The sequence below is a fragment of the Rhizophagus irregularis genome, chromosome 22 (genome assembly GCF_026210795.1).
Source record: "Rhizophagus irregularis chromosome 22, complete sequence".
NCBI classification, from domain to species: Eukaryota; Fungi; Glomeromycota; class Glomeromycetes; order Glomerales; family Glomeraceae; genus Rhizophagus; species Rhizophagus irregularis.
Window position 1 is genome coordinate 2,636,797 of NC_089450.1, and position 22,098 is coordinate 2,658,894.

Consider the following 22,098-nt stretch of genomic DNA (forward strand, 5'->3'; position numbering starts at 1 on the left):
ATTATATAAAATCAATATAAAAAAGTGAATCGCAATACCGCAACTCACTTTTTTTATATAAAATCAATATAAAAAAGTGAATCGCAATACCGCAACTCACTTTTTTTATATAGAATCTATATAAAAAAGTGAATCGCAATACCGCAACTCACTTTTTTTATACAAAATCAATATAAAAAAGTTAATTGCAGTATTGGGATTATCTTTTTTATATGATTTTAATATAAAAATGTTGAATCGCAATATTTCGAGAAAAAACGTTGCGAAAACGTTTTTTCATAATATTATATTAAAAAAATGTTTTGTAACGTTTTTTTTTTGATATTTCAATAATAACGTTGCGAAAACATTTTTTTCATAATGTTATATTAAAAAAAACGTTTTGCAATATTTTTCTTCAATATTTTAATAAAAAATGTTGCAAAAACGTTTTTTTTCATAATATTATATTAAAAAAAAAAAGTTTTGTACTGTTTTTTTTTCAATACTTTAATAAAAATAGTCCTGAAATTTTTCAGGTTTCAGGTCAGGTCAGGTCAAACAGACAACCTGATATGACCTGACCTGACCTGACCTGAAAAAAAATTTCAGGTCAGGTTTATCAATTAACCTGACCTGACCTGACCCATTCGGAGCTCTATTCCAAAGAATACGCCAAATGCAATACATACATTTTGGATGTGTTTTGAACGTGCACTTGCTAACAACAAAAAAACTCCTGATGGAAAACAACATATACTTTCTATAATTTCCAATGAGTTTACCTATGGAGAACTAAAACAAAATTTGAATGTAATATTTTATAGTTTTGCTTTATATGTAAAATTTTAATGTACACGTTCTTGAATTATTTATTCTTTTATTTTTAAAATTATGTAAATAAACTAGACATAAAAAAGACAATGAAAAATTTGCAAAAAATTATTACTGATACAATAATGTAAAATTTTATATTGTTTTTATAATAAATATATACAGGTTGGTTCACATACTATTGTAGAATCTCGCAAGCATGCACGTATCAATAGTTATAGATCCCCTCCACTTGTAAAACCAATAATTTGCCGATGAAGGTTTACACCTGAAATGCTTGAACAAATTGACAGATTTTTAAATGATAAAGAATTTGTCAATATGAGTTCATACAAAACTGATGCAAAATCAGGAAAACCAATCAAATACTTACAAGACACGAAAAAAGCATTATGGGAAAGATTTGCAGAAGAGTACCCTAATGGTATGCATCGTACATCTTTTATGACATGTCTTGAAGGTGGTCAATATATGTACCAAGAAAATTTAGGTGGATTATATTTTACATGTAATGACTGTAGTTATATGGTATTTGGAGATATTGGAGTAATTATTTCTGCCCATGTTATGGATGAATCTCTAAAGGTAAAAATAAATTTTATTAAAATTTGCAAGTATGAATTCTAATATATTTTATCTTATTCACAGGTCGAAGGGCACCATTATCCAAAATTCAAAAAATGCAAATTCCCTATTTTCCTGGAAAATGGTGGGAAATTGTGGAAAATGCTGCATTACGCTGAGCAATTTTTTGGAATAGCATTGTTACAACATTATCCGATTTAGCAAATTTTATAAATTTTATGAAAATTTGGGAAAATGCTACATTATATCTCAAATGTAACATTTCGTAACATTATTATAACATTATCAATTAAATCAAATTTTGCTTTTTTTTTGTCAAATGTTCCAATTTTCTTGCAAATGGTGCATTTTTATGAAAATTCCACATTTTGCCTCAAATGTAATAACATTTCATAAAATTGTTATAACATTGTCAATTAAAATTAAATTTTGCTTTTTTTTTGTCAAATGTTCCAATTTTCTTGCAAATGGTGCATTTTTATGAAAATACCACATTTTATCTCCAATGTGATATCATTGTAACAACATTTCATAAAATTGTTATAACATTGTCAATTAAAATCAAATTTTGTCAAATATTCTGATTTCCTAGCAAATGGTGCATTTTTTAATGAAAATTCTATATATTTTGTCAAATGTTGCATATTTTCAGCAAATTTTATGTTTTTTTGGTCAAATGTTTCACTTTCGTCAGAATATTAAAATGTTACATTTTTTTTTTGAAAATGCTCAATAATATGGCATTACACTGGAAAATGTAGCATTTCACCAAATTACACTAAAAAGCATCACAATTATCACATTTTTTGGAAAATTCCACATTACATTAAATTATACTAAAAAATGTAGCACTATACTAAATTATGCGGCATTGCACTAAAAAATACCACAATTACACTAGACAATGTAGCATTACACTAAAAAGTACCACAATTATTATATTTTTTAGAAAATTTCGTGTTATACTGGAAAATGTAACATTATGCTAGAAAATGTGGAATTGCACTAAAAAATGCAGAATTGCACTAAAAAACGCGGAATTGCGCTAAAAAACACAAAAAAAATACTACAATTATACTGGATAATGTAGCATTACACTTAATTACATTAAAATTGTTAATTTTTATTTTTATTTATTTGTAAATTACGAACATTATTAAATTTATAATATTTATATTCTAAATGAATTATTTAACATTAAATCATATTATTAATATAAACAATGTATCAACACGATGTGTTGTGATGTTTAATTTAGTACTAAACCTTACTACTGAAGACTCCCTCTTTTTATCACTATAAACAGGCGGAGGGAGCAGCAATGGCTCTTCCCCTATAGGTACTCTATGGCCTCTACCTGTTTACAAAGGAGGGGCTTTTCGTAAAGTTATTAGATAGATATATATATATGTATATATATAAGTATATATATACATCTATCATTAAATTTATAAAAAAAAAGAAAAAAAAGTTTCGGGGAAAAGCCCCTATTTATATTAAATTTTTATCACGTGCATCACGTGATATTACTTAATAATTACGGAATTACCGCAGCTTCAGCTGCGGTACAACGAAAAAAAAAAATTAAGCTTTTTTTAGCAAAAGCTTAATTTTTTTTTCTCACGGCTCTCAATTTTCTATTCTTTTGTCCTTTCCCATTTTCTCTTTCGCTTTCACCATACCTCTTTCTCCCTTTCCTCTTCCCTCTGCCCTTCCCTTCCCTTCTCTTTTTCTTTCCATTCCTTCCCTCTTTCACTTTCCCCTTCCTTCTTTCGCTTTCACCTTCCCTTTTTCTCTCCCCTTCTTCCTCTTCCTTCTGCCCTTTCCCTTCCCTATTTTTCTCCCACTCTTTCCCTTTTCTCTCCCCTTTCCTCTTCTCCGGAATCGTCCTTCAGAAAAACAATGGTAAGTTTCAAAGTGAAATGCTTCGAAACTTTTTTAAATTCTTTTTTTTTAATTCTTTGTTGTAAGGAAATGTTTCTAACGTTTCCTTTCTTCTTTTTGTAGGATTTTTGATGTTTTGACTTTAGGAAACGAGGGAACGAAATGATGGTAAGTTTTGAAGCATTTTCGCTTTGAAACTTTAAAAAAAAATTTTTTTTTTACTTTTATTAGGAACATTTTTAACGATCCTTTATTTTTTTTGTATAGGTCCTTCGGCATGCTTCTTTGGGATTCGAAATGGTAAGTTTCGAAGCATATGCTTCGAAACTTTTTGAAATTTTTTAATTTCTTTTAGGAAACTTTTCTAACGTTTCCTTTCTTTCTTTTTTTGTGTAGGTCTTTCGGTATTCGACTTCGGGAAGCAAGGAACTGAAAGGGTAAGTTTTGAAGCATTTCGCTTCGAAACTTTTTAAAAAAAAATTATTTTTTTTTTAATTTTTTGTAAGGAAACATTTCTAACGTTTCCTTTCTTTCTTTTTTTGTGTAGGTCTTTCAGTATTCGACTTCGGGAAGCAAGGAACTGAAAGGGTAAGTTTCGAAGCATTTTGCTTCGAAACTTTTTAAAAAAAAATTATTTTTTTTTTAATTTTTTGTAAGGAAACGTTTCTAACGTTTCCTATTTTTTTTTGTAGATTTTTCGATATTTGACTTTGGAAGGCGAATCGGTAAGTTTCGATGCGTGTTGTTGTATGCTTCGAAACTTAAAAAAAAATTTTTTTTTTTGTAAGGAAATGTTTCTAAGTTTCCTTTTTCTTTTTGTAGGAACGCCGGACGTTTGGATGATGAGTTCGAAACGAACCAGTGAGTTTCACAACATTGTGTTGCGAAACTTTATTTTTATTTATTTCTTTTTAAGAAACGTTAACTAACGTTTCTTTATTTTACTTTTTGTAGGTTCCAGACGTTAGGATGATGGTAAGTTTCACAATGTTACATTGCGAAACTCAATTTTTATTTTTTTTATTATAAGAAACGTTTATATTAACATTTCTTTTTTACTTTTTGTAGGTTTCGAACGTTAGAATGAGTGAAACGACCGGTAAGTTTCGCAATGTTACATTGCGAAACTTAATTTTTATTTTTTTATTATAAGAAACGTTTATATTAACATTTCTTTTTTACTTTTTGTAGGTTCCAGACGTTAGAATGATGGAAACGAACCGGTAAGTTTCGCAATGTTACATTGCGAAACTTAATTTTTTATTTTTATTTTATTAAAAGAAATGTTAACTAACATTTCTTTCCTTCTTTTTGTAGGTTCTGGACGTTTGGATAATGGAAATCAAAACGAACTGGTAAGTTTCGCAACATTGTGTTGCGAAACTTAATTAATTATTATTTTTTTTAAGAAATGTTAACTGACGTTTATTTTCTTCCTTTTTGTAAGAATGCCAGACGAAATTACGATCTGGACTTTGGTGAAAGGTAATAAGGGAAAGGGAATTAGGGGAAATTTTTTTTTTGTTTATATCTAATTTATTAAATTTTTGTTTCTTTTTCTATTTTTCTTTAAGGGAAAGGAGAAAACAAAAAGGAAAGGGTAAAATGTAAAGGAAAGAGTAAACAAAAGAGGAAGAGGAAATGAAAATAAAAGGAAAAAACGAAAATGGAAAAGGAAAAACGAAAGGTGAAAAGGGTAAAACGAAAGGTGAAGGTGAAAATGAACGGGAAAGGTGAAAATGAATAGGGGAAATGAAAGGAAACAGTGAAAATGAAAGGAACATTTCGAAGGTATACTTCGAAATGTTTGTTTTTTATTTTGATTTTTTTTAACGAAACATATTAATGTTTCATTTTTTTTATATTTTTTAGGTTTGGCGGCTCATTGGACAAACCGGAATTCAATATTTCGAAGGTATACTTTGAAATATTTTTTTTATTTGATTTTTTTTAACAAAACGTATATTAACGTTTCATTTTTTTTATTTTTTAGGTTCAACGGTTTTTGGACGTATGGAATTTAACATTTTGAAGGTATATACTTCGAAATGTTTCTTTATTTTGATTTTTTTCAACGAAACGTTTATTAACGCTTCGTTTTTTCTTTTTTCTTTTTAGGTTTTCACCGGCTTCTAATTTGGCACTGGACATTTGATATATGATTGAATTAGAGTGTGGATCCATAGATCATTGGATATCCGATGAATATAGATTATCGTTAAATAATAATAATTGTGCATTTATTAATAAATAATATTATAATAAATTGTGTAAAATTATTAAACCAGTGTTTTAAATTGTCATGGCATTCACACTAAATTGTTTAAAATTATTACTAAATTTCACACAATTGTCTGAAATTATTGCAAAATTTCACTCAATTGTCCAAAATTATTGCAAAATTTCACTAAATTGTCTCTGAAAATGTTGCATTTTATACCGTTTACACTCAATTGTCCAAAATCGGTAAAACATTTTCACTCAATTGTCTAAAATTATCCTAAATTTCACTAAATTATTCAAAGATTTAACTAACATTTACCGAAAAAATGCAAAATTTACCACAATTTGTATTACATTACACAGGTCGAAATTAGTTAAATAAGGTATCAATAGGTTATCAATCGGCTATCAATAGGCTACCCTATTGGTAGCCTATTGAACTTGCGCCATAATCCGTCACCAATCGGGCAGGCTGATTGATAACCTATTGATAACCTATTAATACCTTATTGATAACCAATTTGATAAAAATACCAATAGGATACTAATAGGTTATCAATAAGTTATTAATTGGCTAACAATCAGCCTGCCCGATTGGTGACGGATTATGGCGCAAGTTCAATAGGCTACCAATAGGGTAGCCTATTGATAGCCGATTGATAACCTATTGATAACCTATTGATACCCTATTTAACTAATTTCGACCTGTGGTTTGCACAACATTGTTGAAAAATTCACCTAAATTTTTAACAATTTATATAACATTACTAAAAATACACTACAATTCACTACAATTTGCATTACGTTAGTATAAAATTACTAAAAATTCACTATAATTTACCACAATTTGCATAACGTTTGCATAACATTACTAAAAATTTAACTAAATTCACCACAATTTGCACTTCGTTTACATAACATTACTAAAAATTTGACTAAATTCACCACAATTTGCACTTCATTTACATAACATTACTAAAAATTTAACTAAATTCACCACAATTTGCACTTCGTTTGCATATCATTACTAAAGATTTGCCTAAAATTTCCCACAATTTGATGATAATTTACTGAAAAATTTCTCAACATTTGAATTAGGAATTCTGTAGGAATTCCGCTATTTTGACAAAATTTGCCAAATTGTAAGACCTCCATTATCCAAAAATTGTAACACAATTTACCCCAATTTACCGGGATAATTCTCAATTTGCCAGAAAAATTCCAGGCAAATTTTGCGACAATGACATCTGTTCGACCTGTGATTAGAAACGTTTATTAACAAAATCACAAGAATTGCGTTAATACATACATCGAGAATATTCAAAAGAACTGGAAGTTACAGCAGCTGGTATCGCAGTTCATAATTCCTGTATTAGTCATTGTATACGACATGCCTTTGGAGACTGTAATCTTAATCATCCAGTTACCTGTTCAAAATGTGAAAGTATTTTTAGTTTTTTTGAAGAATTAAAAGCAGCAATAAGTGAAGAGTATTTTGAAATTCTTGATGAATATCAGCAAAAACTCATAGCATGGATGGCACATCATGCCCGTAAAACATACTTGAATATTCATGTACGAACAAATTTAGAAGAATTGGATGAAGAAAGTGCTGTAATGATTGTAGATTACAAAATGAGGATATTACCTCAAAGTGCATGTGAGACCGAAACAGAGTTTTTTGGAAAATGTGATTGGAGTTTTTATTCTGTACTTGTATATACCAAAAATATGGAACAAAATCGACTGGATGTTCAAGTATTTGATCATTAGTCTAACGATACGCGCCAAGATGCATGGTTTACTGCATCTTCCCTCCATACTGTAATTGAAACATTGAATCCAAAACCCAAATGGGTAACAATAATGTCAGATAATGGCATGCATTACCACTGTACAGAGTTAATGTTGATTATTGCACATTGGGTCGTCGGGCTGGATGTGGGAGGTGCAAGCACCACCCACCTCCGGGTCTACGACCCGTCGCAGTACCTATATGGCTCCTACGGGGCTTAGGAATCCCCATATATCTGCCACAATCTGGGATAACATATGGAACAAATATATATACCAAATAACTAGAAAACAATAGAAAAGGAAGCAATAACGGATATAATGAGAGGGTTGTCCCGGACGTGGCAGATGTAGCAGATGTTTCAGAAAAATTATAAGAGGACATCCCCCCAGAAAAAGTTTTATTTTTACCCCCCAGATCTGCCACATCCGGAACATCTGGAACAAGTCAGGATTCCGTCTAATAATCTGTTGGAAGCAGTGAGATAGCAAACCAGGTAAGTTAGCAGGTAAGCCCCTAGAAGGTCTATAGAGCCAGTAAGACCAACCCTGTCCTGCCCCCGTCAGAAAAAATAAGTAATTGAACAATGGGTATACCATAAGTAATATACAATGATGAACTTACACGCAGCCACTTTTCTTGCTGAAGACCTCGGACTTGATCTTGTAGACATCTATGGAATCCGTAAATAGATCCAAATGCGGGCATCGCCCCTCAACGACCTGGACATAGTAGCAGAAATAGTCAGAAACCTTCCGGCCAAAGAATTCGGAAAGCACCTCAAGATAAACAGACTCTGGTACAACTGTTGTAAAGCCGAGTTGTGGAAGCGACATGAAAAAGCCGAGGAGGCATACGACAGGGCAGTAGAAAAGAAGGAAAAAGCGAGGGATGCTCTTGGTCAATCATTTGAGGAGGAGGGTATTGGAAATCGTGAACTTCATGAGCTTAATTGGAAGGAGTATCAAAAGGCTTGTAAAGAGTTAACAGACGCTAGAAAAGAGCAAATAATGGTAAGGTGGGCTCTTGAGCAGTGTGGATTTTACTAGATATACGTGGATTGAAAAGGGGGAAGGGAAGATTTAGAGCAGTCGTAAAGGTTTGTGGTTTATAGTTTTTTTTACCCCTAGAAGATAACCAGATATAACCAGAGGACCGCAGAACCGCAGAACCACAGAACTACAGGAGGGTAACCTGGTAGGAGTGCAGATCTTTGGAAAAAATATTCGGCAATTGAAGATTAGGTAACTATAAATTAGTACTCGATTTGATAGAACAAAAAATGACTGCCCAAACTAGCACTCAAGCTCAAGTTATCCCCAAGTTCGGTGAACAGAAAAAGGCTTTTAGTATTGATGAGCTTAAACGGCTCATTAATGCTGCAAAGAATATGAGGGATCTCAATCAAGCTAAAGGTTATCTTTGCAGTTACTTTATCCCCTCTCCAACCCGCATGGAGTCTTCATGTGGTGGTCAGAAATCAAAAACCTCGAGCACATCCCTGATAAAAATATTAATAAACTTATCCGTCCAATTACCAAAGTCTTTTACACACAATCTGAACAGGGTCCTTAACAAAAGGTTGAATTTAATATTAACAAATAGTTTATGATTGAATATAGTACTGTATGTGTAGCTACCTGTGACCCTCAAAAATCCCGTATCTTTAAACTAGGTGGCCAACTTTATCTCAATATCTTTCCAGGATTCCTCCATATCCTGCGTCCGATATCCACTTTTGAATCTACAACCCACCTCGCGGTTAAATTTATCTTCTTCCACATTCAGGATATCTGGTGTTCAGGCGATTGGAATCTTACTGAGTATATCATAAAGTGGTTGGCCGGTGTGGCAGCTGGAAGGAAAATGTATTCGATTCTCTACCTGAAATCTGGACAGGGTTGGGGTAAGAGTATTATAACAGATTTCATTCAACGTAGTGTCTTAGGTACTCAACTTGTTTATAAGACCAGCGATCCTCAAACGATTCTTGGAAGTTTCAATGGGCAATTACAAGGTAAGGTTCTTCTCCTTCTTGAGGAAATGCCTACAGAAAAAAGCCAGTGGAATAATCTGTATCGATCATTGAAGGATAAGGTAACAGGCGACATAATGGAAATCCATGAAAAATACAGACACCAACACATTACAAAAACTTTATATCTACCATTGTACTCACTAATGAAAATGCTCTCAGAGTGGAGAATGACGATAGGCGCACAGTGTTCTTGGATGTGTCACCATCCCGCAAGGGAGACCTCAACTACTTTAAGAAACTCAGTGACGCTATGAAATAACCAGGCGCCAGTGAGGCATTCTATGCTTACTTGAGAGCCATTGCAGATGCTTACCCAGACTTCAATGGAAATCCACCACCTATGACAACATCTAAGCAGGATCACATCATATTGACTCTTCCACCCCTATTTCAATTCATAAAGGACACTTACCTCATAGTAAAAAATCATATAACCGACCTACCTGTTCAAGAATTTTATAGGGTATATACTTCATACTGTGAAACTCATTGCATTACACCCCTATCAAAGATAAACGCTTCTAGAATCCTATCAAATGAGTTGGGTATAAATAGCAGAAAAATACGTGTAGGTAAGGCAACACCACGAGTTTACAACATATTCAGGAAGGACCTTTACAAGAAGTTTCTCACCAAAAAATGGATCCACAAAACAGATGAAATCAATATAGAAGGAATAGATGTAGAAACTCCTGAGAAGCCCGCATCTGATCCAAATGCCTTGGTGAAGTTCTTAGCAAATATATATAATCCAGCTAGTAAATCGCAAGTAGATCAAGAGGAAGTGGAGCTAGTTGTTGAGAAACCTGTTGAAGAAAGACCTACTGAAAAGCAACCAGTTGCCAAAAAGGCTCCTCTACCAGTACCACCTAAACCTGATTGCTTGAAGGTAAAACCTGCACCTGTCATCAAAGAGGATCATATTCCTGAGGAATCTCCATCTCCCATAGAGTCAGATACTGATGAAATTATAGACAGTTTCTCAGACTGTTATCTATCTGATGAGAAACCTGATCAAGAAAATGAGCCGCCTGCTGAGGAACCTGCATTTGAAGCTGATGATGACTATGACGTTTTAGATGACTTGCTATCTGACTCAGATCCTACAACTGCAGACCAAGTTCCTGAGCAACAACCCGAGTCTCCTGCAGAATCTTCTGCAAAATCCGAATCTCTCGCAGATTCCAAATCTTCTACAGAACCTGTAGTAGAACTGACTCTCAAAGAGCAACCTATCCCAGAACCCGACACAGAACTAGAAGTTGACTGGGACCCTGAACCAAAGGAAGGTACTCGAGCACACTGGGCTTGGCATGAAAGGCACCGATGGGATCATAAGCCATGGGTCAAGAATTCAAAGGACCAGGTCTTCAATGATCTCTACAATACAGGTAAGGATTTATGGGCTAAGTACCAAAACGCGTCAGACGAGTATGACTGGGAAATACTCGCGTTTGAAGTAGAGGAATGTCTCACAACACGTATTGAGGACGAGTACCAGTACTACTTTAAGGAGGTAGTAGACCACTTCAAGGACTGGATCGAATATAATGAGAACTCACCTAAAACACCTAGCCGTAAAGAACTCGCAAATCTAATAAGAGTATACAAGGAGGATCGTGATGCCGAGATTATCCCTACTACCTCTGGTTATGAAACTATAAAGATGAATAAAGGTAAGGCATGAGAAATCCCAGAGAAACGTCCAAAAACTGATATGGAACATGAATGGGAGGCCGCCAATGGAATCATCGATGACTGGAACGAAGAGGATACTGAGGGCGCTATCAACGACATATTGTAAGCGCTATTTGAGATTATTTCTTTTTTTTTCGTATATATATAGAAAGATATTATTTATAGTTGAAGACAAATCATATACATAAAAATGCAATACTCAAGAATCGCCCGCACTTTACCAACACGACCTGACATCAAGGAACTTCAGTATTCCAGTGCCCGCTTTTCCAGAGGAGCTATCGCCAGACTCGGTCAGACTCTCCAGGCGCAATTTCCAGATAGAAAGTTTCAGATCCTACTTCCCTATGAAAACTGGAAACCCAGTGGATGGACATCAGGAAACCAACCAGCCAGCCTCTTCTCACTTTTGGACCACTATGATGAAGCACAACTACCGGATGATGCAGATCCTGATTACTTTGAACGATTCATAATTTATGTGAGAGATGCTCCACCGGTTGCAGGGGGATGCAATGGGGAGCTAAATGATTGCCTGTATGAATGCCTGAAGCATATCTATGGTATATTCTCTAAAATACCTGAGACTATAAAAAAGCCTGAATATATCAAAAAGGCATTAGGTCTCAATCGTGATGCTCCAGTTCCAGTCTCATATATGGATAAGGTTGAACAACTTGCAGGAAGCCTTGCACTTAATATTGTAGGGGATTCCACTCAAATTTTCAAGAGCAAATCTGACAGACGTGCAACCCTCATCCTGTCTGAAGGCCACTACTCTCTTGCACTGAATCCTGGAAGACTTCACCCTAGTAAATTAGATAGAAAACAAAAGTCTCCCTTTGTTTATCGTGAAGATGGGGTTAATAATGTAGTAACAATATACAATGGTAAGACAGTTAAGTCTCTTACAGTTGGACAGTTTCAGAAAGGTAAGAACTCTGATAGTTACTCCTTCATCCCTATTGAGAAGAATCGTAAAACTGGAATATATGAAACACTTGAGGAAACATACCATAGGATCCATGAAGAGCGGGATTCCTTTCTACAGGCTACAAAGAAGTTCGGTCTAGGAATCGACTTATCTTACCACAACTGGTCGTACAAGAGAACTGCTCTCTGGCTTTTTGAACGGTTTAGTGTAGGAGTTCCAGCTAATGATCCTCTTGCTCCAGTCGAAGCAGAGTGGATAAGTGATGCAATGATGGGAGGTCTTATCTGGGCAGATAATGAATGGAAGGGCTATGGAAGACAATACGACGTGACAAGTTTGTACCCAAGTATTCAGCAATCGAATGCTAACTTTCCAATCTAACAAGGTAAGTTTCAAATACTCAAAGACTTTGTAGACCACAGAGGTTATGCCTTGTATGGATTATTTCATGCTAAGGTAAGTGGTAATGACATTCTCTTCTGACAGAATAAGAGGGAATCTATACATTCATTGACTTACAATGAGCAAAGAAACTTGGTCTTGATATACAGTTAATCCAGAATGGAAAGCCAAATGCCTTGATATATGACAGAGAAGCAAGAATTCCTGGAACTGTAATATTTGGTGAGTATGTCCACTTTCTCTTCAATATAAAGAACCAGGGTGGCGTGGCTGGTTGTGTTGCAAAGAGAGTTCTCAATACATTATGGGGAGCACTCTGCCAGAGGAAACGCAATTACAAGACACTCACCACAGATCAAACAGATCCATTCAAGTTTCCGAAAGGCCACACACTTGACTCCATCATACCAGTAGGATCTGACCAGTGGCGATTCCAATTCACAAACCCAGGTAGTCCCTTCAAGGGTGAGCATCCTAGGATCGCTCCATTCTTATTAGCACATGGACGGAAGACGACTTCAGAGTTATTAGAACCATATAAGGATAAAGTACGATGCATCCATACAGATGGATTTATTCTAGAGGAACAGCCGAGTAGTCCTACACTTATCACTTGTCCAGAAAATGCATCCAAAGCATTGAAAGCTCTCAAGTTTGAAACTGCAGGATACTGCCATGTGAAAAATGCAAACAAGGTTATCTGGACATGATTGCCAAGAATGCGGTTGGGTTTACAGTAGGTATATATATTTTTTTTTGCTTGAATGTAAAGTCAATTTGGAGATTCCTATTTATTACAAAGTACAAAAAAGTATAAGAAATCATGTCAACATATACTGAATTAGCAAGTATTGTTAATAGTACTGACAGTACTAGTGAGGAAGTTATCTATGAGGCATCACGCAATCAGTTTACCATTGTTTCTGATGAAACTGTCCTCAAGATTATCCGTGCATTGAAAGACACTATAGTAGTCGCATTAGTATCTGGGTTTAGCAAAACCAGCTACCTTGTCCAGGATCATGTGAAGTATGTCAAGAGAATCTAGACGGCAAGGTCTCCTGTATCATATGTGAAGTTCGTGGCCAGAAAACTCTTTCCAGATAATGCGGCATATACAGTCAACTCTCTTTATAGTCACACATTTGGGACAGTCCATATTTGGTGATTATGAGCAAACAGTCCTATGACTTTATCTTTTATTATTAAATTTAAACGAAAAGTACAATAAACAGATCGAACAATATTACAAATATCAAAATATAGAAAATAAACATAAAAAATAAAAAGAACTAGCTTCACGATTCATACAAGTAAAGAAATCTAAACAAAATAAAATTAAGTAAAGAAAAACTAAACTATTACAGAAACGCATACCCCATCTTTACCCGAAGGCCAGTGTGAGTCAACTATCCAGCATGTCCTAAGATCCAATCCGTTACCAAAAAGAAATCCTAAGTAGAGGCTGAACTGTTAAGCGGCGCCAAAAATCCAAATGTGAAATCCAAGATCCCCCACGGATTATAGAAGAGGAAACCCAAGAAACCCAGGAATCCAAGGAAGCTGTCGCCAAGGAAGGTGTCGAAGAGTCAAGAGGAATATTAGAAGAAGGACGAAGAATAGAAGAAGGCCCAAGAGCTGACGATTTCATTTTTTTTGTAATGCCTTGAGCTAATTCCCAATGATGAAAGAAAATGGAACGGCACAACCAGATTTGGACATAAAGGTCAAAGTGAAAGTCGTGCAAAGATGTATCTAAGACAGACCATATGGTAAGTGAAGAAAAGTAATTCCCAAGAAATTCTACAAGGGATATCGGTATAAGTCCTCGTGCGAGTCTCAGACAAGAAATTGAAGGAGGGTCACAATTCCAACAATCAAGAACCATAAAGTCAGCAGCAAAAGAGTCCGGTAAAGGTATTAAAGATGATGCGGAAAGGAATTTGTCCATATAATTAGCCCGGAGAGCCAATAAAAGCGTTTTAAAAGTATTTAAAGGGCTAAATTCCGGTAAGATATAAGGACAAGTCCACAAATGGTCTAAAGTCTCAGGAGAAGAGTTACATTGAGGACAAAGCCAACTTGGATTATAAAGGTGAGGCTTCTGTCTCTGAATAGTTGTAAGCGTTGGAAGCATATCTAAAAGTAATTTGATACGGAAACCATAAAACTCGGAACGGCCATTCCGATGAGAGGCAAATTGCTTATTGTTATTGAGGCAAAATTTGGTGCAAACCCAATCAATATCAGAAGTCGGAGAATAGGAATTAAATCTTGGTAATACAGCAAGAGTTAAAAGAGTTTTGGCGTCAAAAATGTCTCTAATAAATTTCCGGATATTCATATCCACAGGTAAGGAATTAAATTGTAAAATACAAGGAGCCAGCAATTTCAATGATGGATGAGAAGAAAGATGTGAGTCCATATGAGCAGCTTTAGCTAATGCATCCACATGATTATTCAAAGGGTCGTCAGCATGAGCAGGAACCTTGATCAAGGTAACATCCAAATTCTTTAGTGACTTGATAGCTCGTATGGAGGACCACAAAAGGTGGTTAGGCTCTTTAAGCAATTTAGGAATAAAAGGAGCAGCCACATACAAAGACCATAAAGAAAGTAAATGAGCACAATCAGTGGCAACAGTAATCTTTGAATTCCGAGGGAGGGAGTCCAATCCATGCAATAAAGCAAAGATTTCTGAGTGTAAAGCAGAAGGGAAAATAGAGGAAATATTATTATAGTGGGATTCCAAAATAAAGCCATCAGGATCTAAAGCAGTCCATGCATAAGCCATCGAGGATTCCGGATGACTGGAAGGAGGAAGGAAGGAACTATCAATATAAAGTGTAGACACCGAAGAAGGAAGTTGGATATCAGAAATCCTAGACACTTGATTACTTATAGGAGGTAGTCGAGCTGGGGCAAAAAGTTGAAATAATAAAAGAGATTTGGCATAGCCTAACGAGGCAGAAAGCGAAACCGAACGGGTATCTGCATGTATATAAGTACGAGGTTTTGTAGGATAACGGATCAAACTTGATATCGGAACATAAGAAAAACACCCTTCAGAGGGACACCGTTTAAGTAGAGTCTTAGAGGTAGAGAATCGTGAAATAGCAGAGGCACATCCTTGGCATGCAGTAAATTCAGAAAGCAAATCATCAACTGAAGTCGCAATCCAATGTGAGATGAGAGCTTCATTACGTGGAGCAGGATAGGTAGTAATCACACGGCCAACAAGAAAAGAGTTAGTATTACGATTAAAAGAAATAGCCCATTGAGGGTTAAACCAATAATTTCGACTAATATCTATAAAAGAAATAGAAGCTACAGTATGAGAACTAGGAATTCTAAATTGTTGTAAAATAAAAAAGGAAGGTGAATTAGGAATAACAATAAAATTAAACAAATAATTAAACCAAGCAGGCACAGATCCTTTGTTCGATACTCGTTTAAGAAAGTGCAAATCTTTCCATGAGAGAAGTCGAGAGCCACACGGTGTAATCAATTGGGCGAGATAACGAGTGCAGAAATTTTTCCGAACATTTTTCATGGAAGTAAATAAATCTTTTGGTAAAATAGACCGGAGTGAAATCGCCGGACGTAAATCTTTCCTCAGAGGTCGGAACAATAAAGACCACGTGATATTTAAACGAGAAGAGAATAATAAAGAATTGAACAAAGAATGTATTCGCAATGAAAAGGTATAGGACCATGGTTCCAGGTCAATAGTAGAAGGACAGGCATCACAGTCCAAAAAACCTTGGAGATAAGTAATCATATAATTGGCAAAAGGTTTGTATGAAGGGTGAGAAAAAATTTTCTGCCATGAAGCCACATGGGATAAAAGAAAATGACCAAATGCTTGTTGGATTGAAAATGGTAATAATGTGAAAAGCGCAGAAAGAGGAGTGACTGAGGCAAGACCAGCCTTTTGTCGAATAAGAGAAAGCATTGGAGAAACCATACGATTGATGGTAGATTCTGCAAATAATGTGGTTTGTAGGCGAAATTCAAGCCTCGGAAGTAGGACAACATTATAGAGATAAGCCACATGTTGAGCCAAAAGCTTTTTAGGACTAAGTAAAGCAGCCATGTCTTTAACCATAGATGTAGTTTGGTTGTGAACAAAACGAGAAGAAGCCGAAAGGCAGAACCAAACACCTAAAAAACGGAAAGACGTTGATAAGGCTAAAGCCTTTAAAGTAAGGGTAGAAGTCATAATTAAGGGAGACGGAAAAAGATCAAACTCTATAGTTTGTGAAAATTGTTCAGAAGAAAGAAGGATATATTTTGCTGAGTTTGCTTGAGTATTATTTAAGGTATAAAATTCAGCAGTAATGGAAAGGCGATCTTCAATGCCTCATTTAGATGAAGCAATTAAAGTAGAATCATCCATAAATGTAATATGCGAAATAGGAAGACTGTATTGTTCGTATTCAATTGGAGAATAATCCAATAATGCAGCAGATTTCAAGATAAAGGGATCACAAGCTTCTCGATTAAGTGTGGTAAGCAAAGGATCCAAGTAAATAACCCATAATAATGGAGAAATGATTTCACCCTGGTCAATACCAATTCTAACTCTATATCCAGAAGTATCACCATGATGGGTAATAATTTTATTATTACGTCTTGTAAAAAGGTTGATGATAAATTTAATCAATAAAGACGGTATATGTAGACGGATTAAAGCTAATCTGAGCATGTTTAAATCAATTGAGTCAAAGGCCTTAGAAATGTCCTGAGAAACAATCCATAATTCTTGGTCATCGCTTTTATCAAAGCGTCGTTGATGAATAATAGCATCCAGCATCTTAATAGGGATATCAGTGGAACCACCTGGCAGTCCAGCAAAATTACCACCTTGGAGTACATGGTTATCAGCTAGGATTTTTGAAAGACGAGTTGTAACGACCTTAACCACACATTTTCGTACAGTTTCCAACAAAGTGATAGGTCGCGTATTCTTCAGTTGGGCATCAAATTCATGAGGCTTTGGAATAGGATAAACAAGCGCTTCACGCTAATCAGCAGGAATATCTCCATGAATAAGGCAGGCATTTGCTAATACAAGGGACAAATCAAAAGCTTCTCCAGTTAAATGTTTGAGCATCTCATAAGAGATCTTGGAAGGACCAGAGGCTTTATTATTAGGCATAGAATTGAGAGTGTTCTTCCATTCATCGGCCAGAATAGGAGACATGACCAAGTTGTATAATGATGAGTCAATGTCAGGGAGAGGAGTATACGCACGTTGCCATCGTGGAGGAAATGAATCTGTAGAAGAATACTGGACCAAAAGAGGGGTAACAACCGATTGGAAATGTTTGATAGCCGCTTGTTTAATATCCAAAGGATCAGTAAGAAGAGTGGGTTTAGAGTCAATTACAACCAAAACTCTGTTAAGAACGATAGAACGATGTTCCACTGATAGGGCTGAAGAAATAAAAGAGCCCGGAGACGTAGAGAAGTGTTCATCTCTAAGAGCAGTATAATATTCAATGGAATCGACATGATGTTAGTGAAATTGCGTGGAAAGATAAGCTGAGACCAAAGCTTTTTGTGAACGCAAAAATATGATAAAGGTGGGAAGTGGTGTCATACTATAAGAAGGTATAGTATAATCTTTTAAAAGAGATTTAAGAAGAGTTAATTGGGTAGGTAAAGAATTGATCATTTGTGAAATTTGAGCAGGACGACTAGACCTAGATGTGGTCAATTTAAACAATAATCTATCCAAGAATTTGTTGATAGCAATAAGCATGGTAAGCTCGGGAGGATATTTATGATGGTGAGTATTGGATACATGTTGAAATAGTAAAGAATCAATGGCACCACCAAGAATAGAACGTTTAAGAGCGTGCCAAAGTTTGTCCAAAGAAAGAGCTGAAAGTGAAGATATAGAAGGATGATGTGTGGCCAAATACAACTCAAGATGTGAGTTTACTTCATTAGAAAATTTGTCCCAAATATCGTCCTTCAAATTTTTGTAGAGAAAAATGGTGCGTTGTTCACTTTTTTGTTTTAATCTAGCTTTAGCCAAAGTAGCGAAACAGGAGCTAAAATCAAAAGCCATTATAAGTACACAGTGATCAGTAAATTGATTATCGTTCAGCTTAGGACAAGTTTCAACTTGAGAGAAAAGACCAGGAGCAGGAAATCCAGGAGAAGACCAAATATAATCAAGTCGTGAAGAACCATTCTGATAATAAAAGGTAGGACTAGGACCTGCAGTTGAGGAAATATGGGATTGATGATCTGTAAACACTGGTCAAATGATGAAATATCGGGTAATAACGTATTGGTCAAATATCAGGAAATAATCAGAAACCCGATATGGCATGATAGGCAATATTAAACATTTACAAGTATCGGTAATCCGAAATGTTTAATAATATTTTATGAAAAAAATCTGATTTTTTAAAGACATATCATTAAAATATCAGAAAATTTTATTATACCTATCAGTAGTCTGATAGGTCATTGGAATAATTTACGGCATGTAATTATTTCTATTCCCACAAAAATCTTCGATCTTTTTTTTAATTGATAAACTTTTTTTTTTTACACTTTAAAGTTAATTTTTTTTTAACTTTTTTCTTACAATACTTTAAATAAATAAATTTTTATCACACCTTTTGAAGAACCAAATATTTAACTCGAAATCAAATTTCTAACTTCTGGCAAGCTCGTCCAACGTTCGGAATATAATCTGCAACATGCAGAAACGGATTAAAAAGTTTCACTTTAGTAGTCTCCGGACTTCTTTTCTTTTGAAGGAAACGCCGGACTCTTGGAGACTTTAAGGAAGCCGAAGACATATACCGGTATCTAAATTAGTTCCAGTCTTCCGGAGTAAGCAAAAAATTTTTTTTTATTTGTTTTAATGAACGTTAGCACTAATATTCTTTTTTATTTTTTAGGTCCAGAACGCTGAAGGTATAGGTTCGGAATTCGACATTTCGAAGGTATACTTCTTCGAAATAATTTATTTTTTTATTTTTTCGACTAGCGAAACGTTTATTAACGCTTCATTTTTTTTGCTTTTTTAGGTTCGGCTGGGCAGCTCCTTGGAGACGGAACTCGATATTTCGAAGGTATACTTTGAGTATACTTCGAAATAATTATTTTTTTGTTTTTTTCGACTAACGAAACGTTTATTAACGTTTCGTTTCTTTTTTCTTTTAGGTTCGGCTTCTTTGGGCGGCTTCTTGGCTTCTTGGACGGACGGAAATCAATAAGACATTTTGAAGGTATATATACTTCAAAATGTCTTTCTTTTTTGGGTTTTTTTTTCAACAAAACGTTTATTAACGCTTCGTTTTTTTTGCTTTTTTAGGTTCGACTTCTTTGGGCGGCTCCTTACTCGACATTTCGAAGGTATACTTGAAGTATACTTCGAAATATATTTTTTTTTTGTTTTTTTTCAACGAAACGTTTATTAACGTTTCGTTTTTTTTTCTTTTAGGTTCGGTTTCTTTTGGGCGGCTCCTTAGACGGACGAAATTAAATTCGACATTTCGAAGATATACTTCAAGTATACTTCGAAATATCTTTTTTCATTTTTCAACGAAACGAACGGTAAGTTTCGCAGCAGCGTTGCGAAACTTACAATTTTTTTTTTCTTTGAGAGTTTGAGAAACGTTATTCTGACGTTTCTCTCTTTTTTTTGTAGGTTCAAGTGGGGAGCTTCGAAATGGCAAACCTCGAATGGTAAGTTTCACAACGCGAAACTTATTTTTTATTTATTTTTTTGTAAGAAACGTTATATTAACGTTTCTCTTTTTTTTGTAGGTTCAAGTATTTCGGCCTTGTGAAATTCAAAATGACGGTGAGTTTCGCGACGTTTAGTTACGTTACGAAACTTAAAAAAATTTTTTTTCTTTGAGAAACGTTATATTAACGTTTCTCTCTTTTTTTTGTAGGTTCAAGTGTTCGGCTCGGTGTTTCGAAACGGTAAGTTTAAACATTGCGAAACAATCTTTTTTTTTATTCTTTTTTTTGTAAGAAACGTTATATTAACGTTTCTTCTTTTTTTGTAGATACTCTCTGGATATTGGATTTCGGTTAGGTTTCGAAGTTTCGTTTTGAAACTTCGATTCTTTTTTTTATTTTTTTTTTTAAAGAAACGTTACTAATGTTTCTTTATTTATTTTTGTAGGCTCCCTTCGACTTTTATACCGGACTGGGATGCTAAGGCCTAAGAGAGGGTAAGTTTCAAACTTTCAATATTTTTTTTATTTTTCAAAGAACGTTTCTAACGTTCTTATTATTTTTTTTTTTGTAGAATCTGTAGGCTCCGCCGCTCCGGTACTCTAAGGTCGAAATGGTAAGTTTCGTAACGAAAATCGTTACGAAACTTTATTTTTTTTAGGCCACTCCAATTTAATAGTTTGTTTAACGTACCCCACCCCCCTCATTTTTGAAAAATTTTTAAAAATAAACAAACATATGTTATATCACGTGACTTATAATAACATCACCGATCTGTATAATATTTAAAAGAATTTCTTTCCAGTATAATTGAATCTACCAAAGAAAATGGTATAATTAATAAAAGTAATATATGTAAACTTATTAATTGCATTATCTGTAATAAATTAAGATGTATTTTTAGTAAAAATGCATTGAGTGATAAAGAAAAAACTATGTTTATTTTTAAATGTTTACTTAATTTGACCCCCTCCCCCCCCTCAATTTTTATATAAAGTTAGGACGTTAAACAAACTATTAAATTGGAGCAGCCTTATTAAGAAACGTTTTAACGTTTCTTTTTCTTTTTTTTTGTAGGATTTGTTGAGCTCGGTATTTAAATTCGGTAAGTTTTTTTGTCGAAACTAAATATTTTTTTTTCAATAAATCGGATTTAGATATATGGGGGCTGTTAAAGAAACGTATCAACGTTCTTTTTTCAATTTTTTTAGGTTACCGGACTCCTAGGAACTTGGAAGTCTCGGTATAATATATGGGTGGCGTATGACGTTTGATTGTGTTAAAGAAACGTACTAACGTTTCTTTTTCATTTTCTTAGGTTACCGGACTTGGAAGAATCCGGTAAAATATATGGGAGGAGTGTATGGCGTTAATTGTATTAAAGAAACGTATTAACGTTTCTTTTTTTCATTTTTTTAGGTTACCGGACTCCTAGGAATTTGGAAGAACCCGGTAAAGTATATGGGGAAGTGTATAGCGTTGGTGTTTAATTATGTTAAAGAAACGTATTAACGTTTCTTTTTTGTTTTTTTAGATTACCGGACTCCTAGGAATTTGGGAGAACCTGGACTTAGGTATATGGGATAATGCGGTGTATGGTGTTTAATTGTTTTAAAGAAACGTACTAACGTTTCTTTCTTTTTTAGTAGGAACGCCAGACAAGATTACGAACTGGACTTTGGACGAAAGGTAAATAGAAGGGTTTTTCTATTTTTTTTTTGTAACATTTTTAACGTTACTTTTTTCGTTTTCTTGTAGGTAATTCGCTCAAGATGAAATTGACACAAGGTACCAGAACTTATTTTTTTTAATATTTTTCGTTAAGAACGTTTACTAAACATTCTTTTTTTTTATAGAGAACGAAATAATATTTCACTCACAATTTTACCAAGTCAAAATCAACCTAATCCACCACAATCTAATATCCATCTTCTGCTTAATTCGTTTGGTATTAGTAGGCAATAGTTCGGAAGAGTTGGCATAAAAACTTTGGGAAAAATAGTTGTTTGT

The 22,098-nt window shown here is 34.4% G+C and overlaps 8 protein-coding genes across 8 annotated transcripts; all 8 read left to right on the forward strand.

Moving 5' to 3' along the window:
- Positions 1 to 1,086: 1,086 nt before the first annotated feature.
- Positions 1,087 to 1,599, forward strand: OCT59_014770 (uncharacterized protein; the record flags this gene model as incomplete). Its single annotated transcript, XM_066150226.1, has 2 exons — positions 1,087 to 1,398; positions 1,462 to 1,599. 2 exons carry the CDS (start codon positions 1,087 to 1,089, stop codon positions 1,597 to 1,599), a joined length of 450 nt encoding a protein of 149 aa, XP_066002413.1.
- Positions 1,600 to 3,300: 1,701 nt separating this feature from the next.
- On the forward strand, positions 3,301 to 5,418 carry OCT59_014771 (uncharacterized protein; the record flags this gene model as incomplete). The annotated part of the gene is made up of 15 exons (XM_066150227.1): positions 3,301 to 3,303; positions 3,429 to 3,450; positions 3,550 to 3,582; positions 3,679 to 3,719; positions 3,975 to 4,007; positions 4,237 to 4,257; positions 4,351 to 4,381; positions 4,474 to 4,482; positions 4,600 to 4,637; positions 4,730 to 4,767; positions 4,857 to 4,882; positions 5,030 to 5,073; positions 5,155 to 5,197; positions 5,276 to 5,316; positions 5,401 to 5,418. 15 exons carry the CDS (start codon positions 3,301 to 3,303, stop codon positions 5,416 to 5,418), a joined length of 441 nt encoding a protein of 146 aa, XP_066002414.1.
- A 1,477-nt stretch (positions 5,419 to 6,895) lies between these two features.
- OCT59_014772 (uncharacterized protein) lies at positions 6,896 to 7,278 on the forward strand (the record flags this gene model as incomplete). The annotated part of the gene is made up of 2 exons (XM_066150228.1): positions 6,896 to 6,949; positions 7,024 to 7,278. 2 exons carry the CDS (start codon positions 6,896 to 6,898, stop codon positions 7,276 to 7,278), a joined length of 309 nt encoding a protein of 102 aa, XP_066002415.1.
- Positions 7,279 to 7,998: 720 nt separating this feature from the next.
- On the forward strand, positions 7,999 to 8,349 carry OCT59_014773 (uncharacterized protein; the record flags this gene model as incomplete). The annotated part of the gene is made up of 1 exon (XM_066150229.1): positions 7,999 to 8,349. One exon carries the CDS (start codon positions 7,999 to 8,001, stop codon positions 8,347 to 8,349), a length of 351 nt encoding a protein of 116 aa, XP_066002416.1.
- A 233-nt stretch (positions 8,350 to 8,582) lies between these two features.
- Positions 8,583 to 11,025, forward strand: OCT59_014774 (uncharacterized protein; the record flags this gene model as incomplete). Its single annotated transcript, XM_066150230.1, has 3 exons — positions 8,583 to 8,842; positions 8,923 to 9,317; positions 9,602 to 11,025. 3 exons carry the CDS (start codon positions 8,583 to 8,585, stop codon positions 11,023 to 11,025), a joined length of 2,079 nt encoding a protein of 692 aa, XP_066002417.1.
- Positions 11,026 to 11,055: 30 nt separating this feature from the next.
- Positions 11,056 to 13,082, forward strand: OCT59_014775 (uncharacterized protein; the record flags this gene model as incomplete). The annotated part of the gene is made up of 4 exons (XM_066150231.1): positions 11,056 to 11,138; positions 11,241 to 12,304; positions 12,377 to 12,426; positions 12,501 to 13,082. The coding sequence occupies 4 exons, from the start codon at positions 11,056 to 11,058 to the stop codon at positions 13,080 to 13,082; spliced, it is 1,779 nt and encodes a 592-aa protein (XP_066002418.1).
- Positions 13,083 to 13,195: 113 nt separating this feature from the next.
- On the forward strand, positions 13,196 to 13,420 carry OCT59_014776 (uncharacterized protein; the record flags this gene model as incomplete). Its single annotated transcript, XM_066150232.1, has 1 exon — positions 13,196 to 13,420. One exon carries the CDS (start codon positions 13,196 to 13,198, stop codon positions 13,418 to 13,420), a length of 225 nt encoding a protein of 74 aa, XP_066002419.1.
- Positions 13,421 to 20,701: 7,281 nt separating this feature from the next.
- OCT59_014777 (uncharacterized protein) lies at positions 20,702 to 21,864 on the forward strand (the record flags this gene model as incomplete). Its single annotated transcript, XM_066150233.1, has 8 exons — positions 20,702 to 20,704; positions 21,166 to 21,180; positions 21,300 to 21,331; positions 21,407 to 21,429; positions 21,508 to 21,540; positions 21,623 to 21,662; positions 21,735 to 21,777; positions 21,847 to 21,864. The coding sequence occupies 8 exons, from the start codon at positions 20,702 to 20,704 to the stop codon at positions 21,862 to 21,864; spliced, it is 207 nt and encodes a 68-aa protein (XP_066002420.1).
- Positions 21,865 to 22,098: the final 234 nt, after the last annotated feature.